Genomic DNA, 23,753 nt, shown 5'->3' with positions numbered 1-23,753 from the left:
CACTTTGTAGACCAGGCTGGCCTCGAACTCAGAAATCCGCCTGCCTCTGCCTCCCGAGTGCTGGGATTAAAGGCGTGCGCCACCACTCCCGGCTGTATATTCATTCTTGAAAAGCTATTATGTTCACAGAACACTAGGAGTGCTGGTGCTGGAGAAATAGCTCAGAGATTGTTCCCAGTGCCCATGTGGGAGTTAACAACCCTCTATAAACCCATTTTCAGAGTATCCAATGCCCTCTTCTGGTCTCTGGGGGCACTGCATGCACATGATGCATTTGGTGCATGGACATGTAGGCAAAAACATCCACACATATAAAATAAAAATAAATAGAAAACTTCCTAATACTGGAACAGATTGTGGTAGTGCACACCTTTAATCCCAGAACTAGGGAGGTAGAAGCAGTGGATCTCTTAGTTTGAGGCCAGCCTGATCTATATATAGCAAGTTTCAGGCCAAACAGCGCTACATAGTAAGATTCTGTCTGTAGAGGAATTTTAATCCAGCAACATGGCTACTCTGGCAAAGGATGAAATCAAAAGACCTTTTAGGTCTGTGTAATCAAGCTGTAATGACACATCTTTAATCGACCTGTTTGGAATACAGACACACCCTTAATTGAAAATAGTGAAAGTAAAGTTAGTTTGGAGAAAGAAGCATACATATTCGAAAGTGATGTCTAATTGATGATAAATATGATGAATCAAAAAAGATTAACAGAATAGGATATGCTCAACTCTTAGAGAGAGAAGGGAAGCTACTTAAGAGCTAGTAGTGCAGAGAGGGGAAGTAGAAGGCAGTTTTACCAGGACCATTGTACAGAGACAGGTTGAAGAGAGAGATGAGCCAGAGAATGAACATGAGCCAGAAAAGCTGAGGTTTTCTGCAATTCAGGAGAGACTCAGAGTGAGAAGTCTGATTAAATCAGCTTGGAAAGGAGTTTGAGCCAGAAAAGCTGAGTTGAATCAGCCAGCCAGAGGTCAGAAAGAACTAGGAAGGGGTGAGCTTATTCAGCAGTACGTCTCAGAGGCTGAAAACATTCTAGGCCTAGATAAGATTATACAAAGGCTAGAAGCTTCCAGGATTAGGCCTAGGTTAGCAGACAAGCAGGCCTTGGAGAAAGCAATTACTTTAGGCAACTTTTATAACCCCTAACCTCACTTTCTTTATTTTTGGAATCAGGGCCTTTTTTTCTAGGTTAGCTTGGAACTCACTATGTAGCCTAGGTTTGCCTTAACTTTTTGGTGATCCTCCTGTCTCAGCCTCTCACATTCTGGGATTAAAGGCATGTGCCACCATACCCAAGTAGAAAAGTTTCTAAACACAGTTATAGGAAATACCTTATCTTCAAAAGTAGCCCTGAAATCCTGCCAACGACTCCTCTAGCTCACACTAGATTCTTCTCATGACAGGGCTATTGACATACCAGGACTGGAGGGAGCCTCCAGAGGTCCAGCTTCTTGGTTGCCAAACAGTGCGTTTTACATTTTGAGCAGTAGTACATCTCATTTTCCCCCAGTTCCTCCTCACTGGTGAAGGCACGGAGGCAGCTGTCCAGGTTGATGGGCTCAGCTTGTGCTCGCCGACTCTGCTCCACACTTTCATGCTCCTCTACAACCTGTTTGAGGGGGAACAGGGTACACCAGAGTTGTGCTGAGGGCATTTAAAATGAACCCCCTGCCATACAACATCTTCTTAGTCACAAACTCGTATATGGTCTACATGTGGTGGTGAAGTACAATCCAAATTAGTCTTTGAGCAATGCAACACACACACACACACACACACACACACACACACACACCACACCGTATCAATAATACCTGGATTAAATGACTATTTATACAGCTAGATTTTTTCTTTTGAGACAGGGTCTCATGTAGTTCAGGCTGGTCCAGAATTCACTAAGATAACTTTGACCTTCTGATCCTCATGTTTGATTGTGTAGCAATTTCCCCAGAACTGAAATAGCCTCCCTGTGAAACTAAAGAGATGATTCAGCCATTAAGAGTACTGGCAAGATGGCTCAGAGGGTAAAAACACTGACTGCTCTTCTGAAGGTCCTGAGTTCAAATTCCAGCAACCACATGTTGGCTCACAACCACCTATAATGAGATCTGAGGCCCTCTTCTGGCGCGTCTGAGGACAGTTACAGTGTATTTATGTATAATAAATAAATCTTTGGGCTGGAGCAAGTAGGGACTGAGAGAGCGGGGTTGACCAGAGTGAGCAGAGGTCCTAAAATTCAATTTCCAACAACCACATGAAGGCTCACAACCATCTGTACAGATACAGTGTACTCATAGACATGAAATAAATAAACGAGAGAGAGAGAGAGAGAGAGAGAGAGAGAGAGAGAGAGAGAGAGAGAGAGAGAACTGGCTGCTCTTTTTGAGGAACTGGGTTTAATTTCCAGTACCCACATGATGTATAACAACTAGCTGAAATTCTAAGTCCAAGGGGATCTGATGCCCTCTTCTGGCCTCTGCAAGCATAGCACATGTACATAATATAAAAGACCCTCACCCATATTCCCTCCAAGATGTGGTCACAGAAGGCTTATGAGATTCAGGTTGTTAAACTTCACATAAAGCTGAAACCTGCCAAGATCTTCAAAGTGCCCCCGCCCCAGCTGTATACAACCCACAAACAATTGCCTGAGAAGACTGACCAGCCAAAATGCTAAGAGATTTTTTTTTGACCTACCCAGCTTGGGCAGAAGTCAGAAGAGAGCAGATCCTGTGGAGCCACCAGGTGGGTACTGGGAATTGAACCAGGGTCCTCTGGAAGAGAGTAGTGCTCTTAACTACCTTCTAGCTCTGATAGAGCTGCATAATTCAGTACCTGTTTCTCTCACCCATACTTCTGTTAGTAACCCCAATAAAAATTCAGTGGTTCACCATATTGGACTTTGGTGTAATTCTTACTTTTGTCTGTAGTGGGTTCTTTTTCTGGGGTGAGTAGATGAGCGTGCATGCTGTATAACCCTGGGAAAACAGGTGTGTGCCACCACACATGACTTTATGCTGTGGTGGGAAGTGAATCCAGGGTTCTATGAACTCTAGAGAAGCACTCTATCAAATGAGCTACCTCTCCAGTCTCTGACCATAGTTTCTCTTAAAAATTGTTCTAAGTCCTTAAAATGAGAAAACAAACCCAAAACAAAACAACAACAAAAATAACAGTTAAAATGCCTGCTTACTTCACAATTTTGAAATCCTTAGGACAGCTTAAATGTGAACTAACCTTCAAGAAAAGAGTAGTAAAAGCAAGCATATTTTAGGCAGAAAGAAGTCTTAGAATACTGCATATGTGACAGTTAGGAGAAATAATGCAGAATAGTGAAGCCAGATATGGATGAAAAAAAAAAAAAAAGATCCAGAAGGGGCTAGAGAGATGGCATAGAGATTAAGATCATTGCCTGTTCTTCCAGAGGACCTGGTTTCAATTTCCAGCACCCATATGGCAGCTTATACCTGTCGGTAACTCCAGTTCAAGGGATTCTGACACCCTCACACAGACATACATGCAAGTAAAACACCAATGTACGTAAAAAACAAACAAAACCCTCAATTCTTCTTCGACTGCTTGCACTTACTTGTCAGTAAATCTGCTGGAACTTACTTCTACAGAATACCAGCTGAAACAACTAGCCTCGTGGGACTGAGCAACTACTAGATTCTTGGACTTCCCATCTACAGCTGCCCACTGTTGGGTTAGTTGGACTACAAACTACCTGGCAAGCCTGTACGAGACTAAATATGTGTGATATACAATGGATAGTTTCCGAAGACTGTGGGCGCAAACTCTGCAGCCAGTCCCTCAACACCCAGAGGAAGCTCCACGTGCAGGCACTCTAACATGCCCAGGATCCTAGGATCCCAGGATCCTAGGAGCTTGGTCATACCAGGATCTCAGGGTCCCAGGAGTCACATAACCAGGATCACAGGAAGGACAGGCTCCAGTCAGATATAGCGAGGGCAGGTAGCACTAGAGATAACCAGATGGTGGGAGGCAAGCATAAGAACATAATCAACAGAAACCATGAGAACCCAATTCTCCCACCATAGCAAGTCCAGGATATCATCACACCAGAAAAACAAGATCTGGATCTAAAAATCACTTATCATGATGGTGATAGAGGACTTTAATAACTCCCTTAAAGAAATACAGGAGAATACAGGTAAACAGCTAGAAGCCCTTAAAGAGGAACCACAAAAATCCCTTAAAGAAGTACAGGAAAACACAATCAAACAGGGGAAGGAAATGAGCAAAACCATCCAAGATCTAAAAATGGAAATAGAAACAATAAAGAAATCACAAAGGGAGACAATCCCAGAGACAAAAATCCTAGGAAAGAGATCACGAGTCATAGATGCAAGCACTGCCAACAGAATACAAGAGATAGAAGAGAAAATCTCAGGGACAGAGGACACTACAGAAATCATTGACACAACAGTCAAAGAAAATGCAAAAGGCAAAAAGCTCCTAACCCAAAACATCCAGGAAATCCAGGACACAATGAGAAGACCAAACCTAAAGATAATAGGTATAGAAGAGAGTGAAGATTCCCAATTTAAAGGATCAGTAAATATCTTCAACAAAATTGAAGAAAGAGATGCCCATGAACATATAAGAATCCTACAGAACTCCAAATAGACCGGACCAGAAAAGAAATTCTTCCCGTCACATAATAGTCAAAACACCAAATGCATAAAACAAAGAAAGAATATTAAAAGCAGTAAGGGAAAAAGGTCAAGTAACATATAAAGGCAGACCTATCAGAATTACATCAGACTTCTCACCAGAGACTATGAAAGCTAGAAGATCCTGGGCAGAAGTCATATAGACCCTAAACTCTCAATTACCATAGGCGGAGAAAACAAGATATTCTATGACAAATACAAATTTACACAATATCTTTCCATAAATCCAGCCCTATAAAGGATAATAGAAAAGGCCAACACAAGGAAGGAAACTATACCCTAGAAAAAGCAAGAAAGTAATATTTCAACAAACCTCAAAGAAGATAGCCTCACAAACTTAATTCTACTTCTAACAACAAAAATAACAGGAAGTAACAATCACTTTTCCTTAATATCTCTTAATATCAATGGACTCAATTCCCCAATAAAAAGATATAGACTAACAGACTGGATACGTAAACAGGATCCAGAATTTGCTGCATACAGGAAATGCACCTCAGTGACAAAGACAGACACCATCTCAGAGTAAAAGGTTAGAAAACAAATTTTTAAGCAAATGGTCCCAAGAATCAAGCTAGAGTAGCTATTCTAATTATCGAATAAAATCAACTTTCAACCAAAAGTTTTCAAAAAAGATAAGGAAGGACACTTCATACTGGTCAAAGGAAAATTCCACCAAGATGAACTCTCAATTCTGAACATCTATGCTCCAAATGCAAGGGCACCCACATTCATAAAAGAAACTTTTCAAAGCACACATCACCCCACACAATAATAGTGGGAGACTTCAACACTCCACTCTCAGCAATGGACAGATCATGGAAAACAGAAACTAAACAGAGACACAGTGAAACTAATAGAAGTTAGGAATCAAATGGATCTAACAGATACTTATAGAACATTTCATCCCAAAGTAAAAGAATATAACTTCTTTATGGTACCTTCTCCGAAACTGACTGCGCTTGAAATTAGCATTTTCTTAATGTTTAACTTCAAAGACTTTTTGCTGTTTTGAAATTTTTTAAAATATATTTACTGATAAAATAATTTCTCTCCTAGAAACACTGATAATCTTTTTTGGTTTTTCGAGACAGGGTTTCTCTGTGTAGCCCTGGCTGTCCTGGAACTCACTTTGTAGACCAGGCTGGCCTCGAACTCAGAAATCCGCCTGCCTCTGCCTCCCGAGTGCTGGGATTAAAGGCGTGCGCCACCACGCCCGGCTCTGATAATCTTTTTTAAGTAAACTGATTGTTAAAAATGTACACAGATATAAAATACATTTTAAATACTCTCTCACTATGTCAGTTGGTATCATATAAGGGCTTTTGAATATGTTCCATAGTGATTCATTTTTAATATTTTATGCTCTTTTACTATGATTAATTCCCAAAGAATATTTTATACATTTTGAAACAATTTAGTATTCAACATTAGATACAGGATCCTCAGTTATGGGTAGTATTAAGTATTCATAATGATTAATTAATGATATTTTAGGATATGAAAGCATATGATTTATAAAAGTTGAACTAATCTTTTATGTATTCTTTGATTCTCAAAATACTCAATGTTATGAATATGTTTGATTTATAAAATGCATTTAAATAATAAAAAAATTAAGAAAAAAAATCCTCAAAAAGAAAAAAAAAACCTCATGAGAAAACAATATACTAGACATTAAACCCTAATATAAAACTCATTTGCATATACTAGACATTAAACCATAATATAAAACTCATTTGCATATATATATGTAACAGGCTTATCATTATGTTTAGTGACACTGCTGTTTTGGAGGGAGTACAGGAGAGTAAAGTGGATTGAATCCCTCATGCATACTAGGCAAGTAGTCTACCATGGAGTCACCTCAGTTTAATGAATGTTCTTTTTTTTCTGTGATGGCAAGAAAATGAACAGCAAACTTAAAAAATAATGTTTTGTTGATACAACCTTTAATTTCTGGCCAAAACTTTTGGGTCCAGAGAACCAGTATGATGTGCTTTGGGACAAGAAGGAGTAAGTTTCAGAAGAGAGTGCAAGGCTAGGAGTGTAAATCAGCAGTAGAGTGTTTGCCTAGGATGTTTTGGGGCTCTGGCTTCAATCTCTAAAGGAAAATCATAAAGGAAAATCTTAAGTGCAAACAAAAAGAAAGAGGAGCATAAAGGTGGGAAGGGTGAAGTAGAACAGAGGACTGAGAGAAGGACCAAGACAGCAGCAGTCAAGGATTTTCTCCCCAATCTCATACTCTTGCCTAAAACCCAACAAGCAATCAAGAACCATGAGCTGAGACGAGACTTGCTTGTCTCTATTATGAAAGAGAAGGTAGGAAAGGCATGCCATCAGTGACATGAAGGCTATCTGAGACTTCACATATGAATATTGAAGTTTTTCTTCCAAGGCAGAGCCTGGACTACAAACTCAACAATAACTGCTTCTTCCTGTTAAAGTTCCCAGTGCTCACAGGTGAACTGCTTATCTTCTTCACCCAAGGGAATTTCCTGTTAGCTTTACCTAAATTCTGGGGAACATTGGGCTGCTTGGTTTATAAATTGGCCATTTCATTTACTCCAGGTTTTCAGGTGGGACTTTTTCCCTACAGAGGAGATAGCTGAGTCACAGGCTGTCAAATATGTCAATAAACTCTCAAGGTTGGAGTTCATCCCGCAATGAAGGCTTTAATATAACACTATCTGGTCTAAAGAATCCCATTTAGAGGAACTTCAGGGGAAAAGTATGTTTTTGTATTTAAAAAGATAATTTTGGGGGGGGGGTCACTGGCTCTGAAAACAAATACATAGTAACAATGGACTAACAGTCTTTCAGGCTATTTCTGTTTCTCTGTGACAGGGTCTTGCTATGCACTTCAGGGTTTGCACTGACCACCCTAGGTAGCCAGGTGGCCTCAAACTCCTGATTTTCCTGTTTGAACTTCCTGAGAGCAGGTATTAAGAATGTGCTACTGTGGCCAGCTCTCTTAATATCTTTTGAGCTGGTCACCTTAAGGAAAAGTGGATATGCTACAGAAACATGGGTGGAGACACACACCTATAATCTTAGTACTCAGGGGGCTAAGTGGATCACTATATTAAGACCAGCCTGGACCACACAGTGAGATCAGGTCTCAATAAAACAAAAAATATATTAAGTTAGGAAGAAAGTTCTGTTTATAAAGTGCTGGCCATGTATTTACATGAGAACTTGAGTTCAATCTCTAAAAACAAAAACAAAACCCATGTGTGGGAGGCAGAGGCAGGTGGATTTCTGAGTTCGAGGCCAGCCTGGTCTACAAAGTGAGTGCCAGGACAGCCAGGGCTACACAGAGAAACCCTGTCTCGAAAAACCAAAAAAAAAAAAAAAAAAAAAAAAAAAACCCATGTGTGGTGACATGTGCTTGAAAAGTCAGTGCTGGGAAGGCAGAAGGACAGATCTTTTGGGCTCCATGGTCAACTAGCCTAGTCTAATTGTTAAATTTTAGATTAGTAAACGAGATACCTTGTCTCAAAGCAAACAGATAAAATAAAACTAAGGTAGACTGTTATTGAGAAATCATACCAGAGACTGACCTCTGGCCCCCAACAACAAAGTACACAAACCAACCCTATATCAGGGCTGTCTGCTTTGCAGAAACAGTGTACAAAATATCTGTGATGTCTCTCTTTTCATAGCCAGTGAAATTTATGTTTATTCTCTTAATCAGGGATGCTTTATGACATGCTACGACACTAGTAAAGAATACTGGGGTTTTTTGTTTGTTTGTTTTGACTACTTGGGACTATGAAAGTAGTTGAGGACTGAAAGATTGATAAAATTTTTTTGTCACACTTAATACAATTTCCCTTAATATAAAAATTTACAGCCGGGCGTGGTGGCGCACGCCTTTAATCCCAGCACTTGGGAGGCAGAGGCAGGCCGATTTCTGAGTTCGAGGCCAGCCTGGTCTACAAAGTGAGTTCCAGGACAGCCAGGGCTATACAGAGAAACCCTGTCTCGAAAAACCAAAAAAAAAAAAAAAAAAAAAAAATTTACTTTACCTAGTGGGCTCCATGGCTAGATCCTCTACTATTCAAATAATATATTATTTATGAAAACCCTCTTCAAACCTTGTTAAAAACATAGAAATCATTTATTACTTTTGTTTTTATTCTATTTTAAGTCATGTATATGTGTGTGTGAATGTGCACATATGAATTCAGGTGCCTGTGGGGTCCAGGAGAGTGTCTGAATCTCCTAGAGTTGGAGTTACAGGTGGCTGTGAGCCACCTAGGTCCTTTGAAATAGCAGTAAATGCTCTTAACTACCGAGCCACCTTTACAGCCCCATATGTAAAATATATAAGCAATATAAATATTAATTAAAATTTTAAATTTTTTTGAGACAGAATCTCATTGTATAGTTCTGGTTGGCCTAGAACTTTCTCTGTAGATCAAGATCTGCCTGTCTCTGCCTCCCTAGTTCTGGAATTAAAAGTGTACAAAACTCTTCCTGGTCTTTCATATTCTTCTAAAACAAATTTCCTTGTTTTATTTATCTGTCTTTTTGGCCATAGTATATGTGGCCATCAGAGGACAATCTGTGGGAATCAGTTGTCTCCTTTCTACCATGTGGGTTCTGGGGATTGAACTTGGGCTGTCAGGCTTGGCTGTTCAGTACCCTTATCTGCTGACTAATTCATGGCCCTATATCCTTAAGAAAAGGAAACCACCATGAAGATATTGACCCAGCATGGTGGCACAAGCCTTCAATCAATCTTTGGTTTTGTTTTGTTTTTCCAGACAGGGTTTCTCTGTGTAGCCCTGGCTGTCCTGGAACTCACTCTGTAGACCAGGCCTGCCTCTGCCTCCCAAGTGCTGGGATTATAGGCATTTGTCATTATGCCTGATAGTTAGTGCTAGGGGTCAAAGCTAGGGCTTCATACATACAAGGCAAGCACTCTACAAACTACATTACACCCTCAGTCCATACTATTGAGTGTTAAAAAGCCCAAATGATTCTCAGCAGTCTGGAGTGCAGGTTCTAAACCTGTAGCTTTCTGTCAGGTGTGGTGTCTTTAATACTAGCACTGTGAGTCCGAGGCCAGCCTGGTCTATGTGAATTTCAGGACACCTAGGGCTACACAGAGAAACCCTATCTCAAAAAAACCAGACAACTAGTCAAACAAACAAACAAACAAACAAACAAACAAACAAATCACTTGATGCTAAACAACAAAAACACCCAAAACCTTACCCATAAAACTTGGTATGTGCCGGGCGTGGTGGCGCACGCCTTTAATCCCAGCACTCGGGAGGCAGAGGCAGGCGGATTTCTGAGTTCGAGGCCAGCCTGGTCTACAAAGTGAGTTCCAGGACAGCCAGGGCTACACAGAGAAACCCTGTCTCGAAAAACCAAAAAAAAAAAAACAAAAAAAAAAAAACTTGGTATGTGTGGGTAAAAAGCACTGACTGACAAGTCTGTTCAATTCCCAGAACCCACACTATAGAAGGAGAAAACCAATTCCTGAGCTTTGTTCTGACTGTCTCACACACACACACTCACACACACACACACACACACACACACACACTCTTAAAAAGTGGGGCTGGGGGGCTGGTGAGATGGCTCAGTGGGTAAGAGCACCCGACTGCTCTTCTGAAGGTCCAGAGTTCAAATCCCAGCAACCACATGGTGGCTCACAACCATCCTTAACGAGATCTGGCGCCTTCTTCTGTAGTGTCTGAAGACAGCTACAGTGTACTTACATATAATAAATAAATAAATCTAAAAAAAAAAAAAAAAAAAGTGGGGCTGGAGAGATGGTTCAACAGGTTAGAGCATTGACTGCTCCTTTAAGAGGATCTGGTGTTCAATTCCCAGGAACCAATGGCAGCTCAAAATTGTTTTTTTTTTTTTTTCTTTCAAGATACTTTATTTTCACAATGGGTCACAACATAAGCTTCTGGCCCATTCTGCCAATGTACAAGCTACAAACGCTTGCTCAGCAGCTGAGGGGCACACATTAGTATCATGTCTGAAAAGTGAATAAAAGTCCATATAAAACAAATATTCAAAGTTTCCATAGGAACACAGTAAGTGTGACCCCCATCTCCTAGCCTTCCATACTGCATTGGTGCCAACCCTACTCTCACAAAGACATCCCAAACTAGCAGTAATTAAGTTAAATGGTCCCCTCAAATGCCTTAATTCAAGCTAAACTTGCAGGCAAGAGCTACAAGAATGGCATCTACACATTGATCCTAGCAGCACAGGCTGCAGGGTGATGGTCCATCCCGCTCTCCTGGGCATAAGATCAAAATTGTTTTAACTTGAGTTCCAAGGAACTTCTGGACTCTGTGAGTACCAGGAACACAGTGATGCACAGACATAGATGCAGGCAAAATATCTAAATACATAGAAAGATAAAAAAAGAGAACATAAAGTTGAGAGAAAGAAACCTGTTGTAGGAAGTTTTGAGGAGCTTGAAAGAGGAGAGTTGAGGGGGGATGTGATCAAAATACATTTAATATATCTATGAAATTATCAATAAATAAAATATTAAAAATGTTTTACAAAATTAGAAAACTAGTATCTTGTTATGTAGTAAAAAAATCAATAATCATTTTCAGTGACTACATAATAATTTATATAAAGAATACATTATACTTTATTTAACCATACTTCTAATATGGAATAAACACATTTCTAATTATTTACCATTTTAAATGATGCTACATAGCAAACAGAATATTATTTCCCAAGGAAAATTCCTAGATGGGAAATCACTGAAATAAAAAAAGTAACGCAAGTGAGTAATAACCCCAATTGTGTAGTACACTCTTACATGACCTTCTAAGCTGGGGCAGGAACCACATTTAGTAAGAGCCCAGATTAGTCATGTTTCCATTCCCCAGTAAGATGAGAAATCTCAATAGCTCCAGAGTTGCCACTGTGTTGTATCATTGAAAGTGGAAGTGGGTGAGAGTGACAGGTTGCATGTAGGCGCTTCCTGTAAGTGATGTCCTCCACAGCCTCTCAGCTTGCACAACAGGCTTGTTAAAAAGGGGAAGTAGTACAGATGGCTAAATAATCTTTGATAGGATCCTTGTCAGGATAATGTCCTGTTATAATTTGTGATGACAGAGACTTGTAAATCTGTCCATTGCTGAAATTTTCCATCTTCAAAAGAAGCATGGCTAAAGTTTCTGAAATGCCTTGCTACAGTGAGCCTGACCTATAATATCTTTTCACATTTTCCTTAGCTTTTAGCCTAGTATCTCTCTTCCTCTTTCCCTGTTTTGAGACAAGATTTTATGTAACACTGACTGGCCTTGAACTTGCTGTGCATTCAATCAAGGCTTTGAACTCCTGATCCTTCTGCTTCAACCTCTTGAGTGCTAGGATTATAGGGGTATACTACTTCTCCCAGCTGAGCATAGTGACCGTTTGTGTAGTAAGAGTACGTGGTATGCCAGGCAGTGGTGGTACGTTCCTTTAATCCTAGCACTCAGGAGGCAGAAGCATGTGAATACCAATACTGATACCAAAGCTAGTCTGGTCTACAGAATGAGTTCCAAGACAGCCAGAGCCACACACACACACACACACACACACACACACAACCCCTGCTTCGAAAAACAAAAACAAAAACAAATCCACAGTACATCCACTCTTGGGTACAAAGATCTGGGTTTGCAGTGGTAAATTTGGGGATCTAAACAAGGAAGCAGGCCTCCCATTCCAAAGCAGCATAAATTAAAGCTGGTGAGATGGCTCAGAAATTATTTGATCCTGAGACTCACATGGCAGGAAAAAGATGTTCTCTCAAGTTGTTCTCTGACATCTACATATACATGTCCCATCAAATAATAATAAATAAATATATTAAAATAAAAAGCCAGAAAAATCAGTTACTATTACTGACTTACCTAAAGAAATACTTTTTATAAATAAATTTCTGACAAGTTAAGAGGCATATAATAAACTCAGTACAATTCATTAGAAACCCCTTTGATTTTGTGTACATCTCCACTAAATTCTTTTTGGGTTTTCCTTTTCTTTTTAGATGCTGGGGATTTTAATATAGAGGTCTGCTCATGCCCAGTGGAATTACAGATATGCCTTACCTAATATTCTAAAAATATATTGATATTTAAAATTATTTATTTATGTGTTATGCATATTTCTCGGTGTGCATATCTGCACAGAGGCCATAAAAGCCTCTGAAGCTGGGTTCATTGAGCCATCTCTCTAGCCTCTGAAACTTCCTTTAAAAATCTTAATTTTTTAAAAAAGATTTGTTTATGTGTATTGGTCTGGTTGGCATATTGGTCTGGTTGGCATACTGTGTGAATGCAGTGCCCGTAGAAGGCAGCAGAGTGTCCTGGACCATCTGGAACAGGAGTTGCAAACCCTGCTATTAGTTGGCATGTGGTACTGGGAACCAAACCCAGGTCTTCTCCAAGAGTAGAAGTGTTCCTGTTGAGCCATTTCTTTAGCACCACCCATAAACTTAATAATACTGTTTTGTTCCAAGATTTGTTATTAATATTTCTACATTTAATACCCTAATACAATTGATTCTAGAAGTTGAGGGGCAGGGAGCCAAGCAAAAATGTCAGTATATTAAGTACCACAGAGAATGTAGCTAGCTGTATTTCTGACTTTAGTTTGTTATGATACAGTTAAACTGGGGAACATTACCCACCACCTTATGGCTACCCCCAGCACTCACTCTTTCCTGTGATGTTTGATAGCGGAGGTGAAGGGCTGTAGGGTCCCAATCCACAGCAATACAGGCATTTCCAATGAAAGCTCTGTCTTCTCCACAATCGATTTTACAGCCTCTGCAAAATCTAAAAGGGGAAAGCATTCACAGAGGAATAAATAATAAGGAATTAAGATGTTCTCAATTAGAAATATTCTTCAATGTCTCTTGGCTTCATAGTTTGTCAAAGTCTAGCTTTAGAATCTGTCCCAGCAATGACCCATCAAAGACTTGTAAAACCCCGGGAAAGATTACCAGCTAGGTTAGTGAACAGATTATGTTCTACTGGCTCAGAAAGAATTTTTTTTTTTTTTTTTTTTTTTTGGTTTTTCGAGACAGGGTTTCTCTTTATAGCTCTGGCTGTCCTGGAGCTCACTTTGTAGACCAGGCTGGCCTCGAACTCTGAAATCCGCCTGCCTCTGCCTCCCGAGTGCTGGGATCAAAGGCGTGCGCCACCACGCGCCCGGCTAAGAATTTTTGGACTAATAACAGACATGTATATATGACTGAAGCCACAATGCTTCAGTCTGAGGAGGCTGAGCACTGGATATTGAGATCAGCCTGAGCAACACAAATGAGACTCTATTTAAAAAGGACAACCCCCCCCCCAAATCCAAAAAACCCAAAACTCAAAAACCAAAATTTAGAATGAAAACGCTTATTATGGGTTATGAATGTGGAGTGGAATGTAACCTGTAAAATTACATGCCTGAAAAACAAACTTGTACTCTGGATTTCACAAAGAAGAGACGGACAATTCTCATGTTTATATCAAGCTTCTTATTATTCATGATTACATTCTAAATTAAGGAATTTTGTAAAAAGTATTATGTTTGAAACTGACTGTGAGACTGGTTTTACAGGTGACTTTACCTATACCACGGACACCAGGCACAGGAGTTTCCATCTTTCTGCACAACTCGGAGAGTGAATGGATATTGATAGCCCATGCTGTCATCACTGTAAGAAGAAACACACCAAAGTCTAAGAAGCGTTATTCTGAGGAAGATTCACCTTCCACAGCAGTCAGTGTGCCCCTGCTGAGATTACAGGTGTGCAACACTACAACTGGTTTAAGTAATGTCACGGAGTGAATCCTAGGTCTTTTGTATGCCAGACAAGTTCTTTCCCAACTGAGTTACATCCTCAACCCACCCAGAAGTCTTTGATAGTTCAATTTCTTCTTCTTTTTTTTTGTTTATTTTGTTTATTTTGTTTTGTTTTTCAAGTTTCTCTGTATAGCCCTGGCTGTCCTGGAACTTGCTCTGTAGACCAGGCTGTCTCGAATTCACAGAGTTCCACTTGCTCTACCTCTCGAGTGTCTGGCACAGGAGCTCTTTCTGTATAACCCAAATGACTACTAGCATATTCAAAGCAAGTGAGCAGCAAACCAAGGCATCCAAAGGAATAAAAATGATCAAAGAGCACCCTAACAGAGGACAAAGCAGATATTAAGCTAAGATAACCCTATCCCTCCTGTCACAGTTGTATATAGTTTTCAGCGGTAGGGATTATACCCAGGCTATTGTGCCTGCTAGGCTGGCACCACATCACTGAGCTCTATCTTTAGATTTTCTTCCATTTTTATCTGGAGATAGGGCACACTAAGTTGCCCAGGCTAGCTGCAAACTCAAAGCAGTAGAGAAGGTCTACTACTAGAGACTGTTATCCTACTGCCTCAGCCTGGGAACATCTGGAATCATGAGAATGAGCCACTAGGCTTAGCTTCATAAGAGATGTTCAAAGTCCCTTAATGGACCATATATTAAAGGCCCAGTTCCCAGACTGTAGCACTGTTGAGCAGCAAAGGAACGTTTAGGAGTCTAGGCCTAGAGAAACAAGTTGGGTTACACATTCTGAAGTGGATATTGGTTGGGATCTTGGTCCTTTTTTAACCTCCTGTTTCTTGGCCACACTGAAGTAAGCAGGTTACTCAACTGCATACTCCCCATCAAGATATTCTACAGGAGGTGCAAAGCATCAAGGCCACTGATCATGGACTAAAAACTGAGAAGTATGAGCCAAAGTAAGCCTTCCCTTTCAACTCCGACTAGCACAGGTATTTGTAGGGAAAGCCCTTCAACTCCCCTAGATCCTGTTTCTCTGTTGTTTTCTGTCTCTATTTTCTTACAGATACTTTTGAAGAGTAAAGCCATTCAGATGTATGATGGCACATGCCTTTAATTTAAGCCCAGCACGTGAGTGGCAGAGATAGGTAGATGTTCTGCCAAATAATTTTGAAATGTTCAGCTAATTTCCTATATAACCAAAATTCCTCCTGCAATCTCCCAACCCTTGAAAACACCCAGTCTTTCAGCTTTAGTGTTAATATACACACCACATTCTCCTGTGTTTGATGCCATTTTCTCAAATCCCACCTTAGAGAGATAACCCTGTCCAACAGAAAATAAAGCTTGTATAACTCAATTAAATATTTTTGGGTTGGTGGTCTTTACTCTTGTTTTGTGGGAGTAACACAGTGGGCAGTGTTCACTCTTGTCTTATTCAGTCTCTCTGACTTCACACAATTGCTTGCTTGCTTGCTTATTTATTTATTTATTTATTTATTTATTTATTTATTTAGGTTAACCATTTACTCCTTTTGATTGCTTTTTTTGAGACAGGGTCTCTCTATGTAGCTCCAGCTCGCTCGGAACTATCTGTGTAGACCAGGCAGATCCTTCTGCTTCTGCCTCTTGAATGTTGGGATTAAAGGTGTTCACCATTTAGTCTTGATTGAGCAGACATTACTGGATGCTTCCTTTTCTTTCCTCTCTTAACTTCTAATGCTGAAATGCTTCAGGAATTGTCTTGGACATCTTTTTTTTCTAACTAATATTTACTCTCTTAATCAATAGTCCCTCATCTTAGGACTTTATATATCTACTTGTTGGTGACAGCTGTATCTCCAGCAAAGGACATTTAAATTCACTTCCCACATGCATAACGGCTATCTGTTTAATCTGATTCCTACCCCTTCATGAGCTCCTCATTTCACAAAAGGACATAATCACTTATAAACCACTGTCATGCTGGAAAGTAGTCCTTTTTCTCAATTATCTATACCCAGTTCAGTAGCAAATCCAGGGAAAAGTCCTCACCCACAAGTTCCTTAATTCAAATTCATTCATTCATTCATTCATTCATTTATTTATTTATTTATTGGTTTTTTTGTTTTGTTTTGTTTTGTTGAGACAGGGTTTCTCTGTATAGCCCCGGCTGTCCTGGAACTCACTTTGTAGACCAGGCTGGCCCTGAACTCAGAAATCCGCCTGCCTCAACCTTCCAAGTGCTGGGATTAAAGGCGTGCACTACCATGCCCGATTCCTTAATTCAAATTTAATCCTGCCCAAATGTCACTTCTACTAAACCCACAAATCCATTAACTAATTTGCTTATGAATTATTCACAGGTTGAAGACACACCTTAACCTTGTATCCTAATATCAAAAGACTCTATCATAAGGAACAAACTTTTGTCAACTCTTTTATTAATTTTTCATTGCCACAATAGCAAAATAATGAGCTGCAATTCAACTTTGATAGATGACATCAAGTCTCAATGATTACATATCTAGATATATCATTCCCATTCTAAATTTCAGAGAATTGAGATGATTTAAATTTCCCGGTAAATTCATACTTTTGACTTTTACAAGAGAAGATAAGGATATTACTTGAGGCATTACAGGAGGGATTTAGGTGAGAGTAAAGAACGAAAAAAAAATCATTAGATACTAGGATGGTTAGTTGATATATAAAACAGGTCTTTTTTTTTTTTTAAATCACCACATATTCATAAAAGTTATTCTTAGTATTTAGAAATCACAGGACTTAGTTTATCCCCAGAACCTACCAATCCTGTGCATGGTTGCTAGCTTCTTGAGGTGGGAGTGGACTGGCTAATCGAGATACTTGAATCCAAACTGCATCATAGAGATCTTTTTTCCGGGTGTGTACAGTACATGGAACAATTAGTGGCATCCCAAAGAGACTGGGGCGATTCTTCTGAGATGACAGGAAATACAGTTCTGTCCTCATCTATATGTACAAACAAGAGAAGCGAGATGACAAGACAGGCTTCCAGTTAACATTAATACCCATTTTCTTCCCCTTCTACCCCCAAGTTAGGGTTTCTCTCTGTGTAGACCTGGCTGTCCTGGAACTAATTCTGTAAACCAGGCTGGCCTGAAACTCACTGAAATCCATTTGCCTCTGCCTCCCAAGTACCAAGATTAAAGGTATAACACCACTACCATTTAAAGTAGAGACCCATTGAAAGATTTAGGTACTTCTCATTTCAGAGTTAAACTAGGATTTCAGATAAATCTCATTAACAATGAAGCATATGTAAAGACTATACACAGTTGCATAGCTCATTCTTTTAAAATAGTTAATACTTAGTCTTTCTCTGGAAAGAATGCCAGGGTGGCAATGACGAAAATAGTCACTAATCATAGGAAAGGAGGATATTGGAGAAAGCAGCTGTGAAAAAAACAAACACCCCCCCCCCCCAAACCTCGGGGCCTGTGCACGCCTTCAATCCGAGCACTCGGGAGGCAGAGGCAGGTGGATTTCTGAGTTCAAGGCCAGCCTGGTCTACAGAGTGAGTTCCAGGACAGCCAGGACTACACAGAGAAACCCTGTCTTGAAACAAACCAAACCAACCAACCAAACAAACAACCCCCCAGAACCCCAAAACCATCCTGAACTCTCAAGGCTAGTCTTCCATTGATCTAGAGTATCTTGTAAAAGACTTCCTAGTGCACACCCAATAGCTGTCAATCAATCTTGTTTCTAATTTGTCCTTTGCTATTATATTTCTGTTGATTTATCGATCTGTTATACTACTTATTTATTTTACGTATGAATATATGTGTGAGTCTGTGCACATTTGTGTGTGGGTACACACAGGTGGAGGCATCAGGTGTTCTCTCTTGAACCTGTGCTTTGCTGTATAGCTGGAAGCCAGCAAATCCCAGATCTCCTCCTTCTGCCCCTACTCTCCTCTGTCCCCAGAGTTGGGGTCACAGCTGTATGTAGGACACCTTGCTGTCATGTGTGAGATGCGATCCAAATTCTGGTCCTATGATTGTGCAACAAGCACTCCCAACTGCTAACCCATCTTGCCAGCCCTATATATTTCTTGTTGACACAGGGTCTCATGTAAGTCAGGTTGGCTTCTACTTAATATGTAGTCAAAGATAGCCTTGAATTCCAGTCCTTCTGTCTCCACCTCTTAAATGAAGGGATTATAGGTGTGTTAATTCTCAAGTATTTTATTTTGCCACTATTAACTTAAACTTAGTAACAGTATTTAATTTTAATTAAGATTTTATTTTATTTCAAGCTGGGCATGGTAGTAGTTCATAACTACCTAAGGAGACTGAGGCTTAGAAGAGTTCCATGGGTATGAAAACTGATTCTTTTTGATTTTTACATTCTATTGCACTGAATTATCTGTCCCATTTCACTAATATCACTGTCTTACATGTCAGCTTATAAAATAAATTGCAATTTGGTAGCCTCACTTCTTACGTTTTACCCTTTAAGAATATCTTGTTTATTGTTTAAAAATTTATTTTATGTATTTGAGTGTCTGTATATATGTGGACCACTTGTATGCCTGGTCCCCAAGAAGGCCAAAAAGAACAGTGGATCCCAGGGAGATAGAGTTACAGCTAGTTGTGAGTAGCCTAGAAGCTAGGAACTGAACCTAAGGCCTTTGCAAGAGCAGGAAGTGTTCTTCACTGCTGAGTCATCCCTCTAACTCCTCTTGGTGCTTGGTTTATGAACTCATACATACACAAGAATGCACACAAATGAGGGAGCCAACACCCTCTTTGGGCACCACATCCACATGGAGTGAAGATATACATATAGGCAAGACACCCATACTCATAAACCAAAATGAAAAAAAAAAGTATAAGAAGAATGCATACACACATTTAACATTTTTACTAGAATTGTTCATCAAGTTTCTGGGTAAGTTTGCAGAGAATTAACATCTTCAAATATTTACATTTTGTGCAAGAACCTGATTTATCATTTTAAATTTAATTAGTATTGTATGTGTGCATGAGTGTGTGTGTGTTTGTGTGTATGTGCGTGCCATGGTATGTACACAGAGGCTAAAGAACAACTCTATAGAGTTGAATCACTCCTCCTACTTTATTATTTGATTTATTTTGAAGTGTGTGTGTGTGCACACACACACACATGCAGATGCCCACAGAAGCCAGGGGTGTCGGATCCCTGGAGTTGGACCTACATACAGGAAGTTGTGCACTGTCTGGCATGGGTACTGGGAACTGAATTCAAATCCTCCAGAAAAGCAATATACACTCTTAATCAGTAAGCCATCTCTCTAGTTCCCCACTTTTTAAATGTATATGTATCTATGTAAGTTTGTGCACATATGATATTATGTGTCCTTGGAAGTTCAGAAGAGGTCATAGGATACCTTGGTGTTGAAGTTACGAACTTGTGAGCCACCTGACATGGGTGCTGGGAAATTAACTCAGGTCATTTTGCAGGAGCAATATATACTCTTAATAGCCATGCCACTTCTCCAGTCCTCTCTTTTCACCTCTTTAAAAAAAAGCTTCATTTATGTATATGAGTACACTGTAGCTGTCTCCGACACACCAGAAGAAGTCAGATCCCACTACAAATCGCTGTGACCTACAATGTGGTTGCTGGGAGTTGAACTCAGAACCTTCGGAAGAATAGCCAGTGCTCTTAACTGCTGAGCCATCTCTCCAGCCCCTCTCTTTTCACTTTTATGTGATCTTGAGGTGGAACTTAGGTCACCTGGCAAACACCTTTTTGAAATGAACCATTTCTCTGACATTATCACTTTAAGTTGCTTAACATTCACTTATCTATCTATCTATTTACATGTGCATTTTTTCTGCATATATGTATGTGGACCACAAGAAGGCCTAGGCCTAGTGCTTGTGGAGGCCAGACAAGGGCATCAGATCTCTTGGGATTGTAGTTGCAGACAGTTGTGGACCACTATGTGTATGACATGAGTCAAACTCAGGCCTTCTGTAAGAGTAGACAACCACTCCTGACTGCTGAGCTAGTCCTCCAGCCCCTTTGTTTTTAAAAATTTAAAAATACTGTGTTATGGATGTTTTGCCCACATGTATGTCTGTGCATGTTTGTGGCTGGTACCCAAAGAGGCCGGAAGATGGGGCCAAAGATCCTAGAGATCCAGAAGGTTGTGAATAGTGACATGGTGCTTCGAATTAAACCTGAGTCTTCCTGAAGAATAGCAAGTGGATTTTAACTAATGAGCAATTTCTCCAGCACCAATATTTTAGATTTCTATTATTCTATTTCTCTTTTCTTTTTTATAAAAACGCTTTTTTTAAACTACTGTTGTTATTAAAGATTTATTTATTTTTATTTATATGCGTACACTATAGCTGTCTTCAGGCATACTCCAGAAGAGTTCACTGGATCCCATTTCAGATGATTGTGAGCCACCATGTGGTTGCTGGGAACTGAACTCAGGACCTCTGGAAGAGTGGTCATTGCTTTTAACTGCTGAGCCATTTCTCCAGCCCCTATTATTCTATTTCCACTATTGTTTTCTATATAGATGCTTCCTGTGTGATTTGTGAAGTTTATTTGTACTGAAATGGGGTTTTAGATACAAAATTTAAAAAATATGGTTAAAGTATTTATAGAGATAAATGGTGCATATTTGTCTAAATTCTGTAATTGGTAAATTCAATCTTACTTGGCAAAGAGTTTTTAACATATGTAATTATGAGTCCTTCACACACACCCTGCCAAATTTTTTCACCTCTCCCCCCCTAACCCCCTCTCAACAGGGTTTCTCTGTGTATCCTTGGCTGTCCTAGAACTCACTCTGTAGACCAGGCTAGCTTCAAACTCTTAGAGATCTGCCTGCCTTTGCCTCCCAAGTGCTGGGATTAAAGGCATGAGCCACCACTGCCTACCTCATTTAATTTTTGAAAAAGAGAGTCAGTTTATATTACTTTTATTTATGTATATCTGTGTGTGTATCTATGAATATGCCACATATGTTCAGGTACCAGCAGAGGACAGAAGAGGACACTAGATACCCTGCAGCTGGATTTACAGGAGGTGCCACTGACCTGAGTGTCAGGTACCAAACACTTTGACTGCTGAGCCATCTCTCCAGCCCCAAGTTGACAGTCTTAAAATAAGATCAAATAATATAAGAAAATCAAGTGGCAAGTATCTTTGTAAGAGAAAGGCAGAGGCAGAAGGGAAAGTTCAGATGAACAGGTAGGAAATGTGCAGTTACATAGCCACAAGCTAAGGGATGCTCAGAAACAGAAGGTAGAGGAGCCAAGGAAAAGTCTGCTAGAGTCTTTTGGAGGGAGTCATCTCTTGGCACCTTGATTTCAGACTTCTAGTTTCTAGACTGTAAAGGAATTTTTGTAAAATCATACCTTGTTTTTAGTTGTTATCAAAGTCCTTGAAAAATAAAACATTAACTCATTTATTGTCATTTGCGTAATTGAAGAATTAATGTGCTTGTTTTTTTAAAACACACTAATATTGTCTCTCCACAAAGCTCATTTCCTTTTCTTTTCTCTTCCTTCCTAATTTCCTTTTAAACATTTAAAATATATATAATTTATTTTTATTTTATGTTCATTGGTTTTCTGCCTGCATGTATGTCTGTGCGAGGGTGTCTGCCAGAAGCCCACTGCTGTTACAGGCAGGTGTGAGCTGCTATGTAGATGCTGGTAATTAAGAGCACTGACTGGGAAGGAGTTACAGAGACAAAGTTTGGAGCTGTGATGAAAGGATGGACCATCTAGAGACTGCCGTATCCAGGGATCCATCCCCTAATCAGCTTCTAAACGCGGACACCATTGCATACACTAGCAAGATTTTGCTGAAAGGACCCAAATATAGCTGTCTCTTGTGAGACTATGCAGGGGCCTAGCAAACACAGAAGTGGATGCTCACAGTCAGCTATTGGATGTATCACAGGGCTCCCAATGGAGAAGCTAGAGAAAGTACCCAAGGAGCTAAAGGGAACTGCAACCCTATAGGTGGAACAACATGATGAACTAACCAGTACCCCGGAGCTCTTGTCTCTAGCTGCATATGTATCGAAATATGGCCTAGTCGGCCATCACTGGAAAGAGAGGCCCACTGGACTTGCAAACTTTATATGCCCCAATATAGGGGAATGCCAGGACCAAAAGAATGGGAATGGGTGGGTAGGGAAGTGGGGGGCGCTATGGGGGACTTTTGGGATAGCATTGGAAATGTAATTGAGGAAAATATGTAATAAAAAATATTAAAAATTAAAACAAAACAAAAACAAACAAACAAACAAACAAAAGAGCACTGACTGCGGAGCACTGACTGCTCTTCTGAAGGTCCTGAGTTCAAATCCCAGCAACCACATGGTGGCTCACAACCATCTAAAATGGGATCTAAAGCCCTCTTCTGATGCGTCTGAAGACAGCTACAGTGTATTCATATAAATAAAATAAATATTTTTTTTTTTTTTTTCTCGAGACAGGGTTTCTCTGTATAGCTCTGGCTGTCCTGGAACTCACTTTGTAGACCAGGCTGGCCTCGAACTCAGAAATCCGCCTGCCTCTGCCTCCCGAGTGCTGGGATTAAAGGCGTGCGCCACCACGCCCGGCTCGGTCAATATTTTTTTTTTAAAAAAAGATTCTTATGTCCTCCAAAAACCACACAATGGTAATAATAAAATATTTTCCAAAGAAACCCACATTTACATGACAGAGATGTATAACCTATACATGTGCAACACACATTTTAGGAAAAGCATTACTCCTCCTTTCCCTTCTCCCTCTTGCTTGCTCCCGCCCATAGATGTTTTATTTGTTTCTCATTACAGATGGTTGTGAGCCACCATGTGGTTGCTGGGATTTGAACTTATGACCTCCAGAAGAGCAGTCAGTGCTCTTAACCACTGAGCCATCTCATCAACCCAAAAGAAAAGCATTACTTGTGTGTACTGGCTACCCTGCACTCTTAGTTTTGGTATGTTTGAAGCATAGTCTTAATATTTAGCTTAGGTTAATCTATGGCCTCCAACTCATGATTCTCTCATCTCAGTCTTTCCAGTGTTCGGATTGGAGGTGGGCATCACCTCTCACCCAGCATTCTGCTGCCTCTTAAAATATAGTAAGGAGCTGGGCGTGGTGGCGCACGCCTTTAATCCCAGCACTTGGGAGGCAGAGGCAGGCAGATTTCTGAGTTCAGAGGCCAGCCTGGTCTACAGAGTGAGTTCTAGGACAGCCAGGGCTACACAGA

The 23,753-nt window shown here is 40.1% G+C and overlaps 1 protein-coding gene across 4 annotated transcripts in view; it reads right to left on the bottom strand.

The window, feature by feature from the left end:
• Positions 1-23,753, bottom strand: part of Usp32 (ubiquitin specific peptidase 32) — a 135,203-nt gene that overhangs the window by 8,580 nt on the left and 102,870 nt on the right. For all 4 annotated transcript variants that reach the window (XM_029483333.2, XM_029483332.2, XM_021175608.3 and 1 more), the window contains 4 exons: positions 17,299-17,483; positions 14,317-14,403; positions 13,411-13,531; positions 1,424-1,615 (listed from right to left, as the gene is read on the bottom strand). In XM_029483333.2, the coding sequence (XP_029339193.1) occupies positions 1,424-1,615; positions 13,411-13,531; positions 14,317-14,403; positions 17,299-17,483 (585 nt within the window). The remainder of the gene's footprint in view (positions 1-1,423; positions 1,616-13,410; positions 13,532-14,316; positions 14,404-17,298; positions 17,484-23,753) is intronic.

This window comes from Mus caroli, unplaced genomic scaffold, assembly GCF_978045245.1.
Source record: "Mus caroli unplaced genomic scaffold, Mus_caroli_1 scaffold_13, whole genome shotgun sequence".
Lineage (NCBI taxonomy): Eukaryota > Metazoa > Chordata > Mammalia > Rodentia > Muridae > Mus > Mus caroli.
The sequence above is the reverse complement of the archived record's forward strand: the minus strand, read 5'-3'. Positions and strand labels throughout refer to the sequence as shown.